The sequence below is a fragment of the Spermophilus citellus genome (genome assembly GCF_964194105.1).
Source record: "Spermophilus citellus genome assembly, chromosome: 9".
NCBI lineage: Eukaryota > Metazoa > Chordata > Mammalia > Rodentia > Sciuridae > Spermophilus > Spermophilus citellus.
The window spans coordinates 67,938,762-67,959,078 of record NC_138191.1 but is presented as its reverse complement, the minus strand read 5'-3'; the positions used below and the strand labels follow the sequence as shown (position 1 = coordinate 67,959,078).

Sequence of the window (20,317 nt, the reverse complement as noted above, 5' to 3'; positions counted from 1 at the left end):
AAAGCTACTTTTGAATCAGGACTCTGAATGCTAAACTCAAGAATTTAAAAGATATAGAAATCTTGATTAATTCTTTGTTTTTCCAGTGCTTTCATCATTTCATCATACTGTAGTCAACTCCTATTTGCCTGAATATTTTTAAATGAAAAATGTCCTGTCAAGAGCCTTTGACTCATCCTCTTTTTGGACCTGCATTTTAGCCAGATCCCTGCCTGTTAGTGTGAAGGGAGAGGAGAAGAAGAATAGAGGAGAAAACTAAGCTCATTTAGTTGCTTCATTCTTAGATATGTTATAGGCAAAGGGATCGATATTAATTTATTAGAATCAGAATTAAATTGCTTTTAGCCAAAGGCTGTTTTAAGACATGGGCAAAGAGCAGGGTAATTTAATTTTAAAATAAGGTATAAAGATTAAGGCAGTACAAAATTAGAGTGCATTTTTTAAGTACAAAAATAAGTAACACTCAAAATTGTAAAAAAAGAGTAATATGCCAAAAATATCACCATAATATGTTAACCAGTGTTTAAAGTATTTTTTCCTCTGAAGTTTGAAATAGAAATGCAGTGAATGAATATAATAGTTATAAAATCACATGTGGATTCTGTTTATCTAGAGTACCTTTTTAGCCTGACTAACCTTCAGAATCTATAATATCATAAGCACCATAAAATACACATGTGCTAGATTTAGAGAAAATTTCAACTATTTCCCACCTGCCTTCATGTAAAGGGAAATGGAGACATTTAAATGTTGCTGACAACACTTAAAATTATGATGTGCCCATGTGAAAAAGTCTTCAAATAATGTGTATTATATCTGCCAAATGGTTATTTATGGCATTTCTGTCCCCATGATCACATCTCTTTGGCTCTCTTTTAAAGTGAGGTGATTGTTTAATTAAAGGATAATCACTTCCTAGTGTGAATTATTCACACATGATAGAATTTTATCAGCGCATGACGTACCTAACCATATGCACAAAGGCTAAAAGGTGACTGGGTTAAATGGAAACATTTATTTGATTAATAGAGGGAATTAAAGACAAATTATGTCCTTCATTTCTTGCTAATTTTTATAATAAGGCAAAATACATATTTTATAAAAATTCCAATGCCTGGAAAAATACTCAGGGTTTATTATCTTAATATGTATTATTTTCTAAGAAACACTTTGCTATGATGATAGCAAATAATAAATACCCAAAGACAATGGAACTTTCCTATCTGTTGTCTCATTTTCAGTGCAAAATTAGCAGCCACAATGGAGCCACCAACTGGGAGGTGTTTTAAAAAGTGCTATTTAAATTGCTTCTGGAGTCTGATATGCATACATTATAAGAAAGGATATGGAGAGAATGGACCACTTATAAAGGAACAAGGTTAAGAGTCTGAGTTTGGCTATAAATATCAATCCTTGAGGAGAGACTTTGCCTTCCCTGAAGGAATAAGTGTCAATCTATCCCCCAAAATGTTCCCATGCCAGATATTATTTGGCTTTGGCTTTGATTACCCCCAGCCTCCACCTCACCACCACCTTCATGCTACATTCCATCTCTAGTAGTTCCTTAAAACCATCACTAAAACCCCTGGAAGGGCTCAATGAAATCATCCATCTTGCTTTATTATCAGAATGTAGAAGCTGTGATATGCACGTGAGTGCACATGCCTCAGCAAATCCTCAGTCCCAGCTCAGGGTGTGTTTGGAGCCATAGGTGTTCTTTTAAATCGTCATAGAGAATCTTCAAGTGTTCAATTTAGACAAAACTAATATGCCCTCCATTGCATGTGTCTTCAGTTGCACTTTATTCACCTCTCAATGCTAGTATTTCTTAGGGTCAGCTGTTTCCAACTGCTTTCCCTCCCGAGATTGCCAGCTCCTCAAGGGCAGGAACTATACATTCTTGATCCTGGTAACCCTGCATCTAGCACAGTACTGAGCAGACTATGGGCATTCAGTAAGTAGTTGTTGAATCAGTAAAGAAGTACAATGGGAAAAGGATAGGTTGGAGCCAAGCATGTCTAGAATTCAATCCTGGCTTTATCTTATTATACACTTTGGGTGAGTTTCTTACCCTTTCTGAGCTTTTCTGAAGAGCATTTCATAGACTGTAAGTGCTTTCTGGTTGTTAGTTCATTTAATGTAACAGTGTCTCTGCTATATATAAATTATGTACCAGTCAGTTCTGTGCGAGGTGCTGGGAAGCTACAAGAAGATAGGATTTTCTTCTCAGGAAATGAATTATCTAATGTCATTTTTTTCTAAATTAGTGTGATTTGGGGGTCATCAGACTTAACCTTATGTAGAATAATCTTGAAATGTATTGATTGGTTTCTAGCCCTTATTTCTTCCAGTTAGATTCCCTCACCTTATACATGTGAGAGTTCTCAGTTTCATGTCACTCCTGTTCTTCATGGTCATCAGTTTTATGAAGTCCTTATTATCTGTAGTATTGTTGGTACTCATGATATTTCAGAATTATGAAAGTGGTGATGTTACAACAGAATAAGAATCAGGAAAGCCTCTCATCCTAAAATCACAATGTAACATACTTTGTTATTACAATTGATAACTATTCTTTATAAGGAAAGGTGACTAATTGAAGTCATCCATAGGGAAAGTGAATTCAGGTACTTTTCAGTCACTTGAAAGTGTGTCCAGTGAGACTCTGCTTACTGCCAGAAGTGAGATGATTAGAAAACTTAAAAGAATTGCTAGAACAAAGAACTCCTGCCCAGACATTTCTTCAAACGCACCATAAACAAAATAGAAAAATAAAATGGTACCTTGAAAAGGGTCCCTGGTATCAGCTCATGATTGCTTATGTTCTTAGAATGACAGAAAATCCCAGCACATAAATACTTAAAAAGAAAACATTTAGCATTGATTTTAAAAGTACATAATTAATGTTTGACAACATTAGGGTGAAAGTAGGTTTTTTTCCCCAAATGCATGTTGCCTATTAAATGCTAGGAAATAATGTGTGTACACACATATGGGTGCATGGATACACGGCACACAGTGCTTAGAGATTCACAATCTCTGAACTCAAAAAGGAAAACACTTCCAACTAGTAAGCATTGGCTTTAAATGTTTTAAAATTTAGTGCTGTTGAGAAATGAGCAATCACATATGCCATTAATCAGTTTCTCCCTTTTCTTTAACAAGAGCAGAAGTTGGTTTAATTTTTTTTAATCAATTATTTCAGCTTCTTGCTATGACCAAAACATTTTGCTGGGAATGAGATAGCTAGACTCTTACCTTTTAGATGTCTGAAGATCTTTAGTAGTCCTCCCAAGTTTGGGTAATTTCACTTCTATTCAAAGTAACATGAATATTTTCAACTTTCACTAAATGTTAAACTTTACTAAGTTTAATTTGAAGCCTAGTTTTCTGCTCATCCTCTCAATGTTTCAATCACCATCTAAATTTCTGTCCCCCAAATGTGTATTTCCAGCTCACTCGTTTCTTTGAACTCCAGATTCAGTGTGTCCAACCAAACCTAGGGATGCCATTTTGGTGAAGGTACCAACTTCCATTCAGTTCCATAACACTTATATCCCTTTCCTTCTCTATGTCTTGTCCACCACTGAGTTATACAAATCTTATTCATTAAATAGCTTTTAAATCCACATTCTTATCTTCGTTTCTATAGCCACCACTCTAGTCTGGGTCACCATGATCTCTGGCTTGGATGAATGCAACAGAGTTTTCATCTGTACCGATTGTTCCTCTCTGGCTCCTCTCTAATACCTTCTTTTTTCAAAATATGAATCTGGTCAGGTCACCCCCTTTCTGTGAGGCCATTCAACAACTTTCCATTGCTCTTAGCAAAAATCCATAAGCCTCAGTGTCACCTGCATGGTTTGCCTTGGCTATATGTATTCCTGCTACAGAGCCTGGAAGGATCTTCACCTGACTTCATAACCTTACAGTTAACTCTGGCTGCCTTTTGGGCCTTACCTCAAAGGAAACTTCCACAGGAAATCTTTCTGTCATAGCACAGTGCATCTGTCCTTACAGCATTTTGCCTAACTTGCAGCTGTATGTTTACCTGTATGGTTATTGATTAATATTCCTCTATGGGACTATAAGGTTTGTAAGAATAAGCAATATGTGGGTTTAGCTTCCTAGTTTGTTCCTAACTTAGAGAGGTGGGGGCCATTGTCCTGAATGACTTCCTAAGCCCACTTACACTGTTTGAAATTTATCCTAAGAGAAAAGGAAAGCCTTGGAAGACTTTTAAGCAGACGAACAATGTGATTGGGAAGATCACCTTGGATAAGATGATTATCAGATAGATATTCCTGAAACATAGAAATGAGGCAGAGTTATAGCAATTGCAGCTCAATGCCATTCTTACTCTATTTTACTTCTGTCCCTCCTTTCTAAATTCAGTGAGAAGGGTTACTATGGAATCTCTCAGGCAGATGTTCGACTGTCACCTGTTTAGTCATTTGAACAATATTGATTGAGTTCCTAAGTACACACTTGACTCTATGAATAATAAAATGAGAAGTGATTTAATTTCAAATGCGTATCTCTAGCCCACAGGCCCACTCTAGTAGGAGAGACTGTCCAATAAACAGAGAATATGATCTAGTACAGAGGATATTGCAATGAGAGTTTGAATGGAGTGCTAGAACTCAGAGGAGAGTGTAACTAAAATAATTATCTGGCAGTGCCAGAAAATAGGGAAGAGGTGAACTTTGAGCTAGTAGGAATGGTAGGAATTTTTCAGGTAGAGACAGGAGAGGAGGCATTAAAATAGGCTGGGACAGAATGTGAGAGGGCGGGGTCTATGAAAGAGTGTGACCGTTTAGAATAGTTTTATTCCTTGATGTGCAGGGATGGGGAGAAGGAAGGTGGCAGGAGATGGGAAGAGAGGTATGTTGGAGTCACATTGTAAAATGAATATTGTAGTGTAAAGTACAGAATGAATATCCAGCTACAGGTCACTAAAAGTCACTGGATCACTCTCAATGTCTTTGATTTAAAAAAAAAAAAAGCCAGTATGTGAGGAAGAATTTATATTAAAGGTTAAATAGTTTATTGTGAAAGCAGTGACTGAGCCAGTAGGAGTAGTGATCATCTGACACCAAGAAATGGAAAATGATCACAGCCCTTCTGGAGGGTGTAGGGTGGGGACTGGGCTCTGTCTGGTCCTCTGAGAGAAGAGAAGGACCAGGTCCCAGCAAGCTGGCCCAGTCTAGCACTGGGAGGAAAAGCAGTGAGCCTGGCCCTACCTTGTATGTACCCAGTGCCCTGACAACTGTCTGGGTTTGTGTCCTGCAGTTCCATGGAAAATGGAAGACCACCTGATCCTGCCGACTGGGCTGTGATGGATGTCGTCAATTATTTCCGAACAGCAGGATTTGAGGAGCAAGCTAATGCTTTTCAGGAACAGGTAACTCACTCTGGATGAATACAATTATCGCCCTTCCCCACAGTGGACAGAGGGAGTGATGAGGAAGAGGACCAAAGGAGTAGTAAAGGGACAGTGAGGCTTTAAGAAGCTGAGGCGGAAGGAGGGTGAGAGTGGGAGGCTGATGATTCCTTTCCTTCATAGGAAAACCCAAGGCTGAGATATGTGGCAGCTGCAGAGAGGAGGGCTAAAGCTTGTTGTATCTGCATCTTCTGAAAGCCTGATCAGGCTCAGCAGTGGTAATCTACCCTCCAGACAAACACTAGAAATCAGAAAATTGAAAAGAGAGAGAAGAGCGAGAGATCTGACCAAGAGACATGCAGCACATTTTATTACTGGCCTCAACACCCCCTGAACCATTTAGCCTCCTGTAATTTGCTTCCCATGTGCTTAACAAGGTAGAGTCAAATAGTGCAGGATTCTGTAGGGATGTTATAAGGATAAAAAGACAAGATATGTAAATTGCCTAAGAGGTTCTGGCACAGTGTTGATGCTCAGAAATGTTAATTCCTTTCTTTCAGACCCAGGATTGGTGTTAGAGAGAGGGATGGAGGAACAGGCATCTCTTAGAATAGTCTGGGTGACTCATAACTCCACTTTGTGGGCTGAGCCAGCTCTATAGGGATGGTCCTCCTAGAGGTTTGACCATGAGGAGGTAAATTGGAGAACACTTCATGGTGCACCCAGGCCAGCTCTAAGGAAATACAGTTCCTATTTCTCTAGCAACAAAGGCTGCAGTTTTCTAGGCAGTAACTACTTTTCTAGTATTATAGTATAGTTGGGAAAATTACACACTGAAGAATATGTCTGCCTGCTTCTTTTGCATCCCTTTAGCATTGCTCATTCTCTCAAGCTATTTGTTGTATGGCCTGAATTTAAATAAAGTGACTTTGCTAATAACATACACTTCAATCTCTTTAACTAGGGTTGTCTTCAAACCTGATCCTTCTACATATGTATTTTTTTTTTGCTATTTTGGAAATTTGACAAAATAGAAGTTTAAATTGCTTTACACCCACCAGAAGAACTAAAATTAGAAAGACTGAGAGTGCCAAATTTTCATGAGGATGTGTAGCAACCAGAACTCTCCTACATTGCTAGTGAAGGTGTAAAATAAACACCCATGCATCTACCCCATGACCTAGGAATTCCACTCTTGGATATTTACCCAAGAGAAATGAAAACATATATCTATAAAAAGGATTGCAAAGAAATTTTACTTAGCAGTTTTTCATAATTCTCAAATATTAGAAGACTCAAAAAAATGAACATACAAACTGTGTTATATTCATACAATGGAATACTGCCCAGTGACAAAAAGGAACGAATTACTGATACATCCAACAGTTTGGGTCAATCTCAAAAACATGACACTGAAAGAAGTGTTTGTTACACAGCATGCTGAGTGGGTTAATTTAGATTAAGTTTCAGAACAGGAATACAATAGTAGGAAAAAAATAAGTGTTTGCCTCTAATTGAAGACAAGAATGGTGAAGTGGAGAGTGACTGGGAAGGGCTGTGAGGGAACTTTCTGGGTGGTGGTGATGCTCTGTATTTTGATAAGGGTTTGTATTACAGGCATATGCTGTGGTCATTGCATATGCACTGACATATGTGAATGGGTCATATCTGTATTACACAGCATGTACATTTACCTTAAAAGTAAAAAAAATTAAAAATAGTAAATAATGGTATGAAAAGTGACGAGTATACTGATATATACAGTTTCCCTTGAAAAGCATAAAAATATGGATTGACAGTAAAATAGAGTGATGACTACATGGATAGATGTATGAAAACGTAAGTAAAGAAAATATTAATTGTAGAATTTAGGTGGTGGGGATATAGGTGTTCAATATAAAATGCTGAAAATTTTTCTTTATGTTTAAAAATCTTTACAATGAAATTCTGGTGAAAACCACAATTCAGGTTGAAAAGTGAAAGTTGATCAGCTATAACAAATTTTAGTTTGTTGTTTAATGGTACAATATCCTTTATGTCATTGCAGTTGAATAGCTCTCTTCTAAAATTAAATTTAAATAATATTATAAAAGGTTAGCAGTGACAACAAAAAATATTTAGCTAATAGGTCTCTTGGTCAGATTCCCAAATGCCCAAAAGCCTTTTTCAGGCTGGGATTTTTCTCGAGACTCCTCTGAGGCAGACATCCCAGACTGGGAGACAGTGTGCTCTCTGGGCCTTGCAGATTCTGTGCACGATCTCAGAAATGGATCTGGCGAGCTCTGAGCTTGGCTTAGAAACATGCCCTTTCTCCCAAGGATGACCTCATTTTGGCACCAGGTATACTGACACAGAAGGAAACATTTCATTCAGAATCATTCAAGGGGTAAATGGATATCATCTTGCTTCTGTGTTGAGGTTACCCACTCAGGAGCCTGAGAAATGAATTTTCAGAATACAAGACAAGCATGCATGGTCCAGAAGCTCAAGTTCCTTCATTCTCATAGAAAGGTCGTGGAATGGGTGAAGAGTCTTGAATTATTCTCTGGAAGCAATCCATATCTTTCTCCTGCTCTGAAATTTTCACTACTTTCCCTCTTCCCATTAAGGAAACAGAGGGAAAGGAGGGTCTTCTGGCAATGGACTCACCAAACACATCCCAACAGGAAGACTGAAGTCCACCTCCAGCCTAAATGCATGATCCTTCCAGATAGATGTCTAGGTACAGCAGCTGGGAAACCATAAAAACAGCCATATCCTACAGTCCCTCCGGGAAGGCTTTGCCTTGCCATTTGACCCAAATGGAGCAGGGATAGAGGGCAGCCACTAAGCCATATTTGAAAAGTGGAGTTGCAGAAAGCACAATACAGTTGCCAGTGATATGGGGTGCTAATTATTTCATGGCAGTTTCTAATGGAATTAATGTTTGTGTACCCCAAAATGCATATGTGGTTGACCTAACCCCCATGTGATGGTATGCGGAAGTGGGGCGTTCGGGAGGTTAAAAGGTCTCAATGAGGTCATAAGGGTAGGGTACCATGATAGGAATAGTGCTCTTCTGAAAAAAGCAGAAGAGCTTATTCTCTCTCTTTTCACCATGTAAAGATACAATAAAAAGGTGAAAGACCGTCTGCAAGCCAGGAAGAGACCCATCACCAAGAACCCAACCATGCTGGCAACCCTGATCTTGGACTTCCAACCTCCAGAACTGTGGGAAATAAATTTCTGTTGTTTATGCCATCTAGTCTATGCTGTCTTGATATAGCATCCCATACTAACCAAGATACTGACACTGATGTCAAACATGTCCACTGTTAAGTAGGCTGACTTTCAGGAGAGAATCTGTCTTAATGATATAGCTTCACAGATATTATTAGATACTATGTTGCATAACAACCACACTCAGATATGGCTTTCTAGCAGTGTGTCCCTTTGGAAGATATGAGGCTGTTGAGCAAGATTTGTCTGAAGTACATGCATGGTGTCCACAGTTCCTATTGTATAGGCTGGCAGCTAGATTCAGCTGGTGATCTTTCCCTGACTTCCTTTTCCCTGTCCAGGCATCCAGCTACCACATTACAATTATGTCTATTAATTTTCCTACTTTGGCACAATTATCTCTATCAAATTTTCTGGCAAACTTTGTTTGAACCTTATGTATACACAACAGTTACAATCCAAAAGAATTATTAAGAGGGAAAGCATAAGTTCCCTCTTAACTCCCCATTGATGACCCAGTGTCAATAATATTTGTGTTTTAAGCTATATTACTGTTTTGGATAGTCCCCTTTTATAACCAGTAATGTTGTTCCCCCTTGGGTTGGTTTGTGGCCAACCCAAGGGCTGTAGTTGTTCACCATGTGGGGACTCTGGCCTACTAGGCTCACTAACATAGTGCCCCAAAAGGTTCACTGGCCCGTAAGAGCAGGAGGCAGCAGGAGCCCTTCCCAGAGAAGGCAATGATACCAGTATGGTCAGCACCATCTCTCTTTCTCATGGACACTGTGGTATAGTAGCTGTTTTCCCAAGTGTCTTCTGGCAGACAGACTTTTCTGAAGGGGAAAAAAGGCATGAAGGGAGTCAGGATGCATGGCTTACTTTCTTCCAATTGCCTGAGGAGTTTGCCTTTCTAAGATCCAAATTTTTATAAAGTGCATGTTGAGATAAATAGATGGAACATTGCTTGAGCTTCTGCTTTAAGAGTCAAAGGTATAATCTTGGAATTGGCTCTTATGAAGCATGCTTCCAATGCACAGCATAAGACACAAAACCCACTTGAGACACAGTAGAGTTTTTGTGAACAGATCTTGAAAATTTGGCACTTGCTCATGGGTATGGGTCATCTAGTTTTCAATAAACAAGGCTACCTCAGGAATCCTACTTTCCTAAAAGCTTTGGGGAAAGACCATTTTGACTAATCTCATCCAAAAGCATCTCCACCTTCCTCAGAGAGGAAATTTAGGATAAGATTAACCTTGTCAAATTTTGAAAGCTAAATGAGCAAATTTCTCTGGCGTAAAGCCATCTACATTGACAGTGCTTTTAGTTACCAGATGAGGAATTGTAGCATTCTAGTGTAATCACCATTTAAATTGAACCTAACTGCAAGTCACGAAAACAATTCTCCCCACTGTAGTGTCAGTTTATTTCTATGCCTCAATCCGTCTGACTCACATGCTCAGCATATATGTGAAGATGGAAGATAGAGATCTGTCATTCAGTCACTGTCATATGGTTCAGATTGTTAAATATCTTGTACTTAACCAGTGAATGACATCAGTGATCCTATTTCTAGAACAATCTGTGTCTCTGAGATCATTTTATTCTCAGAATATCATAACAAAATACTATGCAACTGAAGGTGACAAATTAATTTAATCCTATTGAACCCTAACTTTCCTCAACCCACATAAGTAAGAACAGTATTTTACTCTGAAATGCCCAATGAGTGTTTAGGTTGTTCATGTGAAACACTAAGATTGGGGTTTCCTTACAGTGGCTTATTGCTAACTTTAGATAAATTTCTGAAGTCATTGACTTAATAAGGAGAAATAAAATTTCTTCTTATTATAAATTGCCAAGTAACACTAAGCACCTCAAAATAGAGTAGTTAAGTAGTAAGCCAATCAGAACAACACTGAGCAATGTGTCCTAGGTCATACCCAGATTGAATTCAACTGTAGTGACTCTAAATGGATATTTCTAATTATACCAGAGACAGAGCCAAGTTGTTTGTAGGGCCTTAAGTTTATAGGATTCTAAAAGCCCTGTAATTAATTTGAAAAATAAATTACAAAATTTCAAATTAAAAATTATTAAACTTGAGCTTCATTAGCTTCATGATAAATCTAGCTCTGAATTAGACCAATTAAAACCTTACACATTGGGGAAAACTCTAATAGCTTTATCAGCATTTAATAATGCCAGTACTGAAGATATTCAAGGGGAGCGGGTGCAGATACAGGGGATTGAACTCAGAGGCACTCAACAACTGAGCCACATTTCCAGCCCTATTTTGTATTTTATTTAGAGACAGGGTCTTACTGAGTTGCTTAGTGACTCACTTTTGCTAAGGCTGGCTTTGAACCCCCAATCCTCCTGTCTCAGCCTCCCAAGCCCCTGGGATTACAGATGTATGCCACTGTGCCTAACTCAAGGTGCTTTGATGCCTGGCATTTCTTAACAATTGAAGGCTACCGAAATGCTTAAAATATTTTTATAGCATGATGAACAGGGAATGTGGAGATTCAAACTCCACTGATGTGCCCTTCCAGCCCATAAATATTTAGAAAAAAGTTAAAGTAGCAAGCAGATTGGTAGTGCCAACAATTAGAAAGTAGCTAAGAGAGTTGAAAACAAAATGGATAAGGAAAGAGCCTTTTGAATTTTTTATTGAAATAGAATAGATTCCTATAAACTAATCTACCCAAGTGGTTGTTCAAATCATTCATTTGAAATTAAAACAGCTATAATACATAGTAAGACAGCCAGGTGTGTGGTGCTTTTTTACTTGTTCACTTGTTTTCATAGTTGCTATAGTTTTTGTAATAGTCATTAAAATAGATATAAAACTATTAATCATTGTTAATATTAACATATTAACCATTGTCATTAACATATTAATCATTGTTATTCTGAGCATTATTTTACTTTAATAAAATCATTTAAGATATGGGAACCATATGAGGGACACACAGAAGATTCTAGCAGAGATAGAACCAAATACAAAGGCAGGGAGACCTGAAACAACAGGTTTTATTTTGAGAACTCCAAGTTGCAGTAGTAGCCATGGGACAGAGAATGTCATGGGTAGGACTGAAAATAAGCAGTGCAGATAACAGAGTTTGGATTGCCTAACACAAAACTACCTGAGAAGCTTCAGTAAATCACTGAGGATATTAAGTGGGGAGTTCTGTGCTGAGACTTACATTTTTTAAAGATTCACAGAGTGGCTCAGAGGACAAGGAAGGAACCTGAAGGCAGGAAAGAAGCTGAATGGTCCCATTAGAATTCAAAAGAGAAAAAATGTTAGAAAGTACAGTCATGCTTCACTTGATGATGGAGATAAATTCTGAGCAATACCTCATTAGCCAATCTCATCATTATGCGAACATGATAGAATATACTTGCACAAAGTAAGATGGCCATGGTCACTAGGATCACTAGGCAGTATAACTAAATACAACCTTATGGGGACTAAATCATGTATGCAGTCTGTTGACCAAAATGTTGTGTGGCTGTCTGGGGAAGAAGGTTAAATATTTTTTGTTAATCATGCCAATGGAGAGTGAAAAGCTGTCATGTCTCATTCTCTGCAGTAGCTACAGAACTGAGCCCGGTGCCACAGGTGGGAGAAGGAGGAGGCATGGATGACTGCCAAGTCTCCAGATTGGGTGGTTGTAAAGTGGTGAGATTAACCTGAATATTTGTGATGGTAAATTCTTAAAGGGAAGATAGGATGGGGCATGTTAAATTCAAGGGTCTGTAGGATATTTAAGTGAAGCTATCTATCAGACAGCTGAGAGGAAGAGTGAGGCCTACATACAGAAATATGAGAGTCATTGTCAGCCACAGGAAGAGAATAAAGGAGAAAGGCACTTGTGAGGGTAAAAGGGCCAAGGACAGCACCTGAGGACTGCCACAGTTTTCATTGTTAGGAGAGAAAAGGTGAAGAAGCAACTGAGAGAGAACTTTCAGGGAAGTGGGAAGAGAATCAGTAATGAAAGGTTTTTGTAGAAACCTCTGAAGGGGACAGTTTTAAGAAAAATGAAACAATCAAGTTCAAAATATATCCAAAAAGTCAAGTACAGTGAGGTCTGGGGGCAATGGTGAAGTTTGCAGTGGGATTCCAAGAAGCTGGTGGGAGGAGTGCGGAGAACCCATCCCTTCCAGTGGAGAAGTGGGTGGAATGCAGATGAGTGAAGGAGAGGCAGGGGCTGTGGGGTCCTGTGGGTGTGAGAGCTCTTTTCCAAGAGTAGAGACATCCAGACTTATTTACATGCAGGAAAGTAGCCAGAAGAATTGGGCAGGTTAAAATTACAGAAAATTGAGGACAGTTAAATGAAGCAAACCTCCTAAGGCTATGGAAAGGGATGAGATCAAAAGAGTATGAGGAGCAAAAATATAGAGAAATTGGAACTTTTGTACTTTGCTGGTGGGACTATAAAATGATGCAGCCACTTTGGAAAACAGTTTGGCAGTTCTTCAAAAATTTAAACAGAATTACTGAATGATTCAGCAATTCCACCCAAAATAATTTAAAAGAAGGGCTCAAGTACTTGCACCTGTGCCATTGCAACATTATTTACAATAATCAAAGGTGTCCATGAACAAATAAGTAAGCAAAATGTGGTATGTGCTTAAAATGGAATATTATTCAACCATAAAATGGTATGGAGTTCTTATATATGCTATAAAAGGGTGAAATTTGAAAACATATGTGAAGTTAAATAAGCCAGACAAATATTATAAAATCCCACTTATATGAAATATCTAAAAGAGGCAAATTCTTAGAGACACAAACTAATTAGAGGTATCAAGAGCTATTGGGAGGAAAGAGTTATTGATTAGTGGTTATAGAGTTTTGATTGGGGTAATTAAAAAAGCTAAAAAAGAGATAGTGGTGATGACTATACAACATAATAAATGTTAATAAATGCTCCTGAATACTTAGAAATGGTTAACTTGGTATATTTCATGTTATACTTATGTTACTGCTATAAAATTCTTTTGTAGGTAATGCCAGCCATAATATACATGATGAGTTAATTTGATCAATAAAATATTCAAATATTTTATTTTAAAAAAGAATATGAAAGAATTAGTACTAATCAAAACAGTATCTTCCTCTGAGTTGGGAGCATAGGTGAATATGTTTACAGATCTAAGATTGCCCTTGTATAATGATTACTTTTATGTGTCAACTTCACTGGGCTAAGGGATGCCCAGATGGCTTTTCTGTGAGGGTGTTTATGGAGGTGATTAGCATTTGAATCAGTAAAAAAGACTAAATAAAGAAGACTTATCCTATAAGTGTGGGTGAGCACATCCAATCTGATCGGCCCCCACTATGCAAAAATGTGGAGAAAGGGAGAATTCACTCCATTTGACCATGGACATTCATCTTCTCTTGCCCTTAGATGCAAAGACATTGATGCTACTTCTCAGGCCTTCAGATTCTTTCCAGAACTTATACAGTTACCCCAACCCTTTCTCTCCAACCATTGTTTCTCAGTTTGCAGCTTGGTTATATCTAACCAGTATCCTTTCAGTTCTGTTTACCTGGAGGACCTTGACTAGTGCTTCTTGTCCTCAGGGACATTAAGGGAGTTGCTGACAGCCCCTTTTACTGTTGTTGTTTTATTTTGCTTTTACTACACATAAAGCACTCTCCTTAGAGTGGTGAGGGATAGGTAGGGGTTTAATAAGGAAATAGAGGAGATAGTGAAGATTAAGAATGGACACCAAGTGGAAAGGGAAAGGGAGATGACAAAGGATAAATAAAAGAACTGTTGATATGTCATACTGACAGCAGAGAGTTGCATACTGCAAATGTATATATAGTGTTTTCTCTTCATGGTTTTTTATATTTATTTGCTTTGGTTTGGGGGTTTTTGGTTTTATTTGTTTTGCTGTAGAATTTAGAGGGACTGGTTCACTGGACTCCACCTGGATGGGGTATTTGTGGTATAATCAGGGATATTTTAGAGGGTAGTAGAAGAATGGTCCCCATGTTGAATCATGGGGCTGATGCAAACAAAAGTAAGAAGGGACTCATAACCCTGAAGACAGGGAGGTTGAAATGAAAAGATGGGTTTCATGAGAGTGAGAAGGCAGGGGGAAGCAGTGGGACAGGATGTTGGACATTTAGTGTTGCAAAGGTAGGACTTTTCTTGATGACATATTAGGAGTAGATTCTAAAACTGAAGGTAAAATTATTGAAATAGTTGGTGTATCAGAACAGGCCAAGATGTCACAAGTAGATAAAACATGTATAGTGGTGTAACTCTAATAGAAGTTTATTTCTTGCTCATATAAATAATCCAAGGTAGTCAGTAGAGATGTTCTGCTTCACCGTAACTCAAAGAGCCAAGCTACTGGAGGATCTCTCATCTTTAACTGGCAGTTTTCAAGATCATCTGTGCACTAACACCAGTTGATGTGAGGAAGAAGAACGAGGAGGAGCCTGTGTAGGTGGTTTTATGGTTCAGGCCTGAAAGAGATTTGCTTCAAACCACCACATTTCATTGGCCAGAACTTAGTCATAGGCCTCACACCAAGAAACAAACAAGTCTGGGAAATGTGAAGTTGTGTGCCCTGTAAAAAGAACAACCAGCAGCTCCTGCTACATTAGGGTTCTAAAGCAAATTTTTTAAAAAGCATTTACCATTTGATGCTGCTACTTACATCCAGAGGTAAATTACAAAAAGGCTCACTTTAACAGTTCAACCAAAGAAGCATTATTTAATATATGTGAAGTGTTCACTTCCAATTCTACTCCCTCAATCTTTTTTTATATCTACCTAGATTAGTCTTGTGACCCAGTTCTTCATTTGATAGAGTTTTATTCTTTTTTCCTTCCTGAGAAATGTGTACAATATTTAAAAAATATAATGCAGCCCCCTTTTCACCCACTCTGTGCTAGCAGTAAATATTAAAAATAAGTGTGACACCCATGAAGTCATTGAAGACATTGGCCCCTCAGTGAGGCAACACAGACATTGAGTTGATTTCAGTGTAAGACCCGTCTGCCTTGTAACTGTTTCTCTAACAAATGAGGTAAAGACTTTTGAGCCACACAAATAGTTTCTCTCTGCTGACAAGCCACTCTGTGCTTATTGGGGGGAGTGTATGTTTACTTTTAAATAACATAGAGCCTCCCCAATATGTGCATTATCTATCTTAAATTTCCTACCAATAGAAAAGCAGCACAGTACAGCATCAGTGAGAGTTGCTGTCTTAGAATTCTGAGCTCATAGTCACTCACTATGGTGAGCTGTGGAGGCCAGAGGGAGAGGGTGGGACATTCAGAGGATCCCTACACCCCAGAGACATTTCTCCCCAGAAGATTTCATCCCAAGAACTATGTGAAAAGAGTCAAAGGTGTAAACTTGAATAGTCCACCACCTTCCTTTCCAAAATTATATGGAAATTCTTCGGGAAATGAATCCAGGGTTTTGGTGGGGAAAGACTGTTTGAAGAACCATGGTGAATTATTACAGAGTATTAGGGGTGTTTCCCAATGCTTCCTCCTCTGAAATCAAGAAGGCTTATCACCAGTTGGCTCTGCGGGTACACCCAGACAAGAATCTAGAGGACAAGGAGGCTGCTGCCGAGAGATTCAAAGAAGTAGCAGAGGCCTATGAGGTCTTGTCTGATCCCAGGAAACGCAGTGACTATGACAGGTCCAGAGAGAACTGCTTCCAAAAGGAAATCAAAATAGACAGCAGATATAAGGAACATCCGGTGGAAGAACCGCGCTTTGAGAGGCCACGCCATGTCTTTGAGAATGACTCTGTAGATGAACACCACTTCTCAGACTATTTTTCTCTTGGCCACAATGATAGGGCTAGGAGATTTCACTCCTCTCTCTTTGATGTGACCCCCATATTGGACACAGGATTTTCCACTTTTGTATCTGTGGGCTCCAGATCAAATCCCTTTACCTCTGAGACATTTGTACCCTTTGTAAGCAGTGGAATGGGAAACTTCAAACTGGTTACCACTTGCAGCCAGATGGTGAATGGCAAGAGAGTTGTTACACGGAAAGTTGTAGAACATGTGAGGAGAGAGACTGAAGTGGAAAAAGAAAGATTTTTTCACCAGATTCCTCGACCTCATTGGTAAGGAATTGCTATTGTATTCTGTAATGGGAAATGTCATATGAGGCTGGTGTATCATATGAAACTTATCAAAGACAGACTTAAAATCTGAGCATGTGCTAAACTAGAATGGACGAGGTCAGCTTAGTCCAAACCTGTCATTTTGTAGGAAGGAGATAACAGATCAGATGTTGATACAAAAAACTAGTAAGCAGCACAGTTTCACTCTAGCCCAGACTTCTGGTTCTTTCCCTTTACACTATCAGAGACAGTACAAACCACTACCACACATGAGGCTTCTGAGTCAGCTGCAGGGCCCTCCTTCACAAGCCCCATCATCTTTATCTTCAACATTTTTCCTCCTCTACCTTGCTGTCTGCCAGTCAACTTTCTCGACAGCTGTTCTTTTTCTTTCCTATCCCCTCTCTTTGCTTCTTCTCTTCCCACCTCAACTTTCTTCCTATGCATTTCTTGAGGACCATATCACACTCAGGCTCAATTCAAAGAGTTTTCTAGGGATAGGTTAATTCTGGTAGAGAAAAAGAGTGAAAAGTAAGTGGGTTAAGCTTTTTATGTGCTTTTTTCTTAGTTTTAATATCTCAGCTGTGTCTGGAATTCTATTTCACATGTGTTATCTCAGAAATCCATTCCACAGTGAAATTCAGTATCTGCTTTCCCCCCATCAGGTAGATAAGGAAATGAGGCTTGAGGCTTGTAGTGATTAAATAACATGTCCCAGGCCCCACCTAATATGAAGTAAAATAGGATTCTACTCTAAAGCACATTCTTATCTACTGAGCTATAACTACTCATTTATTTTAAAATCTGGGGTCTCATCCTAACTGGAAATTTAAATCTTTCATCTCTAAACCTTACTTCAATGCATGAGTACTATGCAAGCATTTTTAATTTTATGGCCTAACAGGAACTTGAATGTCACTTTCACTTGAAGACAGAATCACCGTAACAAGTGTCTCTGAAGCTAACAAATGAGAATCTATTAAAACAGGAATCTAAAGATATGAATTATATTTTTGTTTTTGCCTTTAACCATCATGTATGTACATGCAAAATCTTGGGATCTTTTCCCCCCGCCCTCATCCTTTCAGTTGGAGTTGGTTGCACTTCAGCCCCTTCCATTTGTATTAATGACCATATTTTGATCCATAGGAATTGTTCCTTATGGAAAATTACTGATGGAGTCTGCACTAGAATCTCTGTCTTCCAATTTCCAATGCCAAGCTCATTCCAGTACACCATGATGATTGGCAAAATTTAGATTTCATTTGCACTCATAATCATTTTTAGGAGTTATATAACACATTATTAGTTTTCTTAAAGAACTTTCCTATGTGTGCAATTTTTATTAGAAAAATATTTTATGTAGTTTTTGAGCACTTTAATTGCAATAAATTTTCTGAACTTGAACAGGAATATGCCTGCTTCCCTCTGGCAAAGGGCCCATACTTGAAGACAGGAAGCAAAAGATGGATTTGGATTCAGAACACAGCTCATTTCTTTCAAAGCCCATACATCTCTACTTTGGACTCACTGAGAGCCTCCTACATGACAGGCACTGTGTTAGGCACTTTACATCAATCATTTCTAATCACAAGAGTGTTATTCAGGGTTTTATTTTCATTCTATGAGTGAGGAAACTGAGGCTCAGGGAAGATTCAGGCCCACAGTAAGTTGCGGAGACAGGCTTCAGACTGTGATTTGCCCACTAGGAAGCTTACATTTCCATTATGCTATATTCCACCCTCATTCATCTGAGCTGCATAGTCATGGTTTAAGAAGGGAGATTTTTTTCATATGGATGAATTAACAATATACATTTCAACTTTTTTATAATAACGTCTCCAGATGGAGCTTCCTTCTACCAGCTCTGGTTTGAGGTGAACTGCAGTGTATTTCCTGAAAAAAGGGATAATCAAGTTGGAGCATAAAACATGGTTTTCTATTTTATGTTAAGTAAAATTCAAATTTCAGCAATTTTCACAGACATACTTGGTTTTGACAGAAATGCTGAGCAGTAGAAGGACTTTTTTTAATCAGAAAAGATTTTTTAAAAAATTCACTTTGTTAGTAAAGGAAGTTTTCTTCTTGTATAGAAGTGAAGAAATTTCCTCTTTCCTGAAGCCTGTTTAAAATATGTAGAAGTGCTGTGTATAAGCAATCACCAGCAATGAAAAGATGGAGAGCAGGAAGGGTTTCTCCAGGTCAGTGTTCATCAGTGCCCAGGACAGAGCACCAGCTTTGCAGGAACCTGTGACTCAGGTTCCTGTGGCCTCACCATGTCTTCAGGTTGGCCACTGTGATTTCCAGGCACCAGGAGTTCCTCTACAGGTAACACCAGGGCCAGAGAGGAAATAATAAGTTTTTCTAGATGTGGAAGATAATGAGATGGACAGAGGGATGGAGGGAAGAAGAAGGATGTAAAGTCAAATAAGAGGCACCAGGGGAAAAAATCACTTCTCAATAGTATGAGAAACTGAAAGACAGTGAATTCCTTCTTAAACTTACAGGATTCACTAATGGAAAGGGAGAGGGAGAGAGAAAGAGCTTAATCATGAGAGTCAGTTCCTGTGTCCTTTGTGATCTTCCACTTTTGCCATAGCAAGCAATTTTTTTTAATATGGTAGTGTTTTGAATAGTTGTATCTCACAAATAAATGCAAGACATTTTGTCTACTAATAGCTAACAAAATAAATGTTTCCAAACTCAAAAACAGTGTAGACCAGTTAGGAGTTCCCTGTTCAGTTCTAGTTCGTGCTAGGCAGTTGACAAGTAAAAGAGGACCACAGCCCTGTAGAGCATGGTTCAAGGGAGAACAGCATGCATTTCTGTCTCTCCTGGCTCAGGGTATGTGCTCAAGAGCAGTCTCATGGAAACCTGTCAGAAACCCCGGGTTCCCACATCACCACATGAGGAGAAAGAGGAGAAAGGGAGTCTTGCCTGAAGTCACGGAGTGGGTTTTCCTACAGCCCCCTAACCTGGAGCTGTTACTCCTATACTCTCAAGCATCCAAGGCACATTTCTTCACTCCCTGGCAAGGTACACAAAAGGGTTGGGAGGAGTGGCTTCCCTGAGGTTGGTAAAAACAGAGTCACAGTTTCATGTAGTGCTGTTGCATACTGTGTCCCCTCGTGTTCCCTTGTCTATTGATCCAGGTAAGTACAGGAGTATGTGAGTGAAATCATAAACAAAAATACCAAGAACCAACTCAGATTCTTAACAGTTTAAGGTTTCTACAGTAAACAATAACAAATATAAGATGGCAGTCAGAAGTCTCAATGTTTCCTTTCTAGAATCTTCCAGACACTTTCTGTGCTTAGGGCTTTTAGACACTTTTCTGTGCTTCCTCTTTGGTGAGAAGGCCATTTTAATTTTACCCCAAAGCTTCATAGTCTCCAGAATGACTGGAGTGGAGTGCACCTAACTGTGTACTTCTAGATGGGAGGAACAGACTCAGCAGAACAGGGCTGATTTTCAGCTGGCAGGACATCACCCCTCACTATATTATTTGGAATCCTGAGGATCTATTGAGTTGGAGTGTGGTAGAAACCCTCAGAATAGAGAGGTTGGTTTTGGGGTAAAACAGAATGATTCT

General features: G+C 38.8%; 1 protein-coding gene across 4 annotated transcripts in view; it reads left to right on the top strand.

Annotated features, from left to right (window-relative positions):
- Window positions 1-20,317, top strand: part of SAMD13 (sterile alpha motif domain containing 13) — a 58,291-nt gene that overhangs the window by 36,225 nt on the left and 1,749 nt on the right. For all 4 annotated transcript variants that reach the window (XM_081308552.1, XM_081308553.1, XM_081308550.1 and 1 more), the window contains exon 3: window positions 5,293-5,404. In XM_081308552.1, coding sequence (XP_081164678.1) covers window positions 5,293-5,404 — 112 coding nt within the window. The remainder of the gene's footprint in view (window positions 1-5,292; window positions 5,405-20,317) is intronic.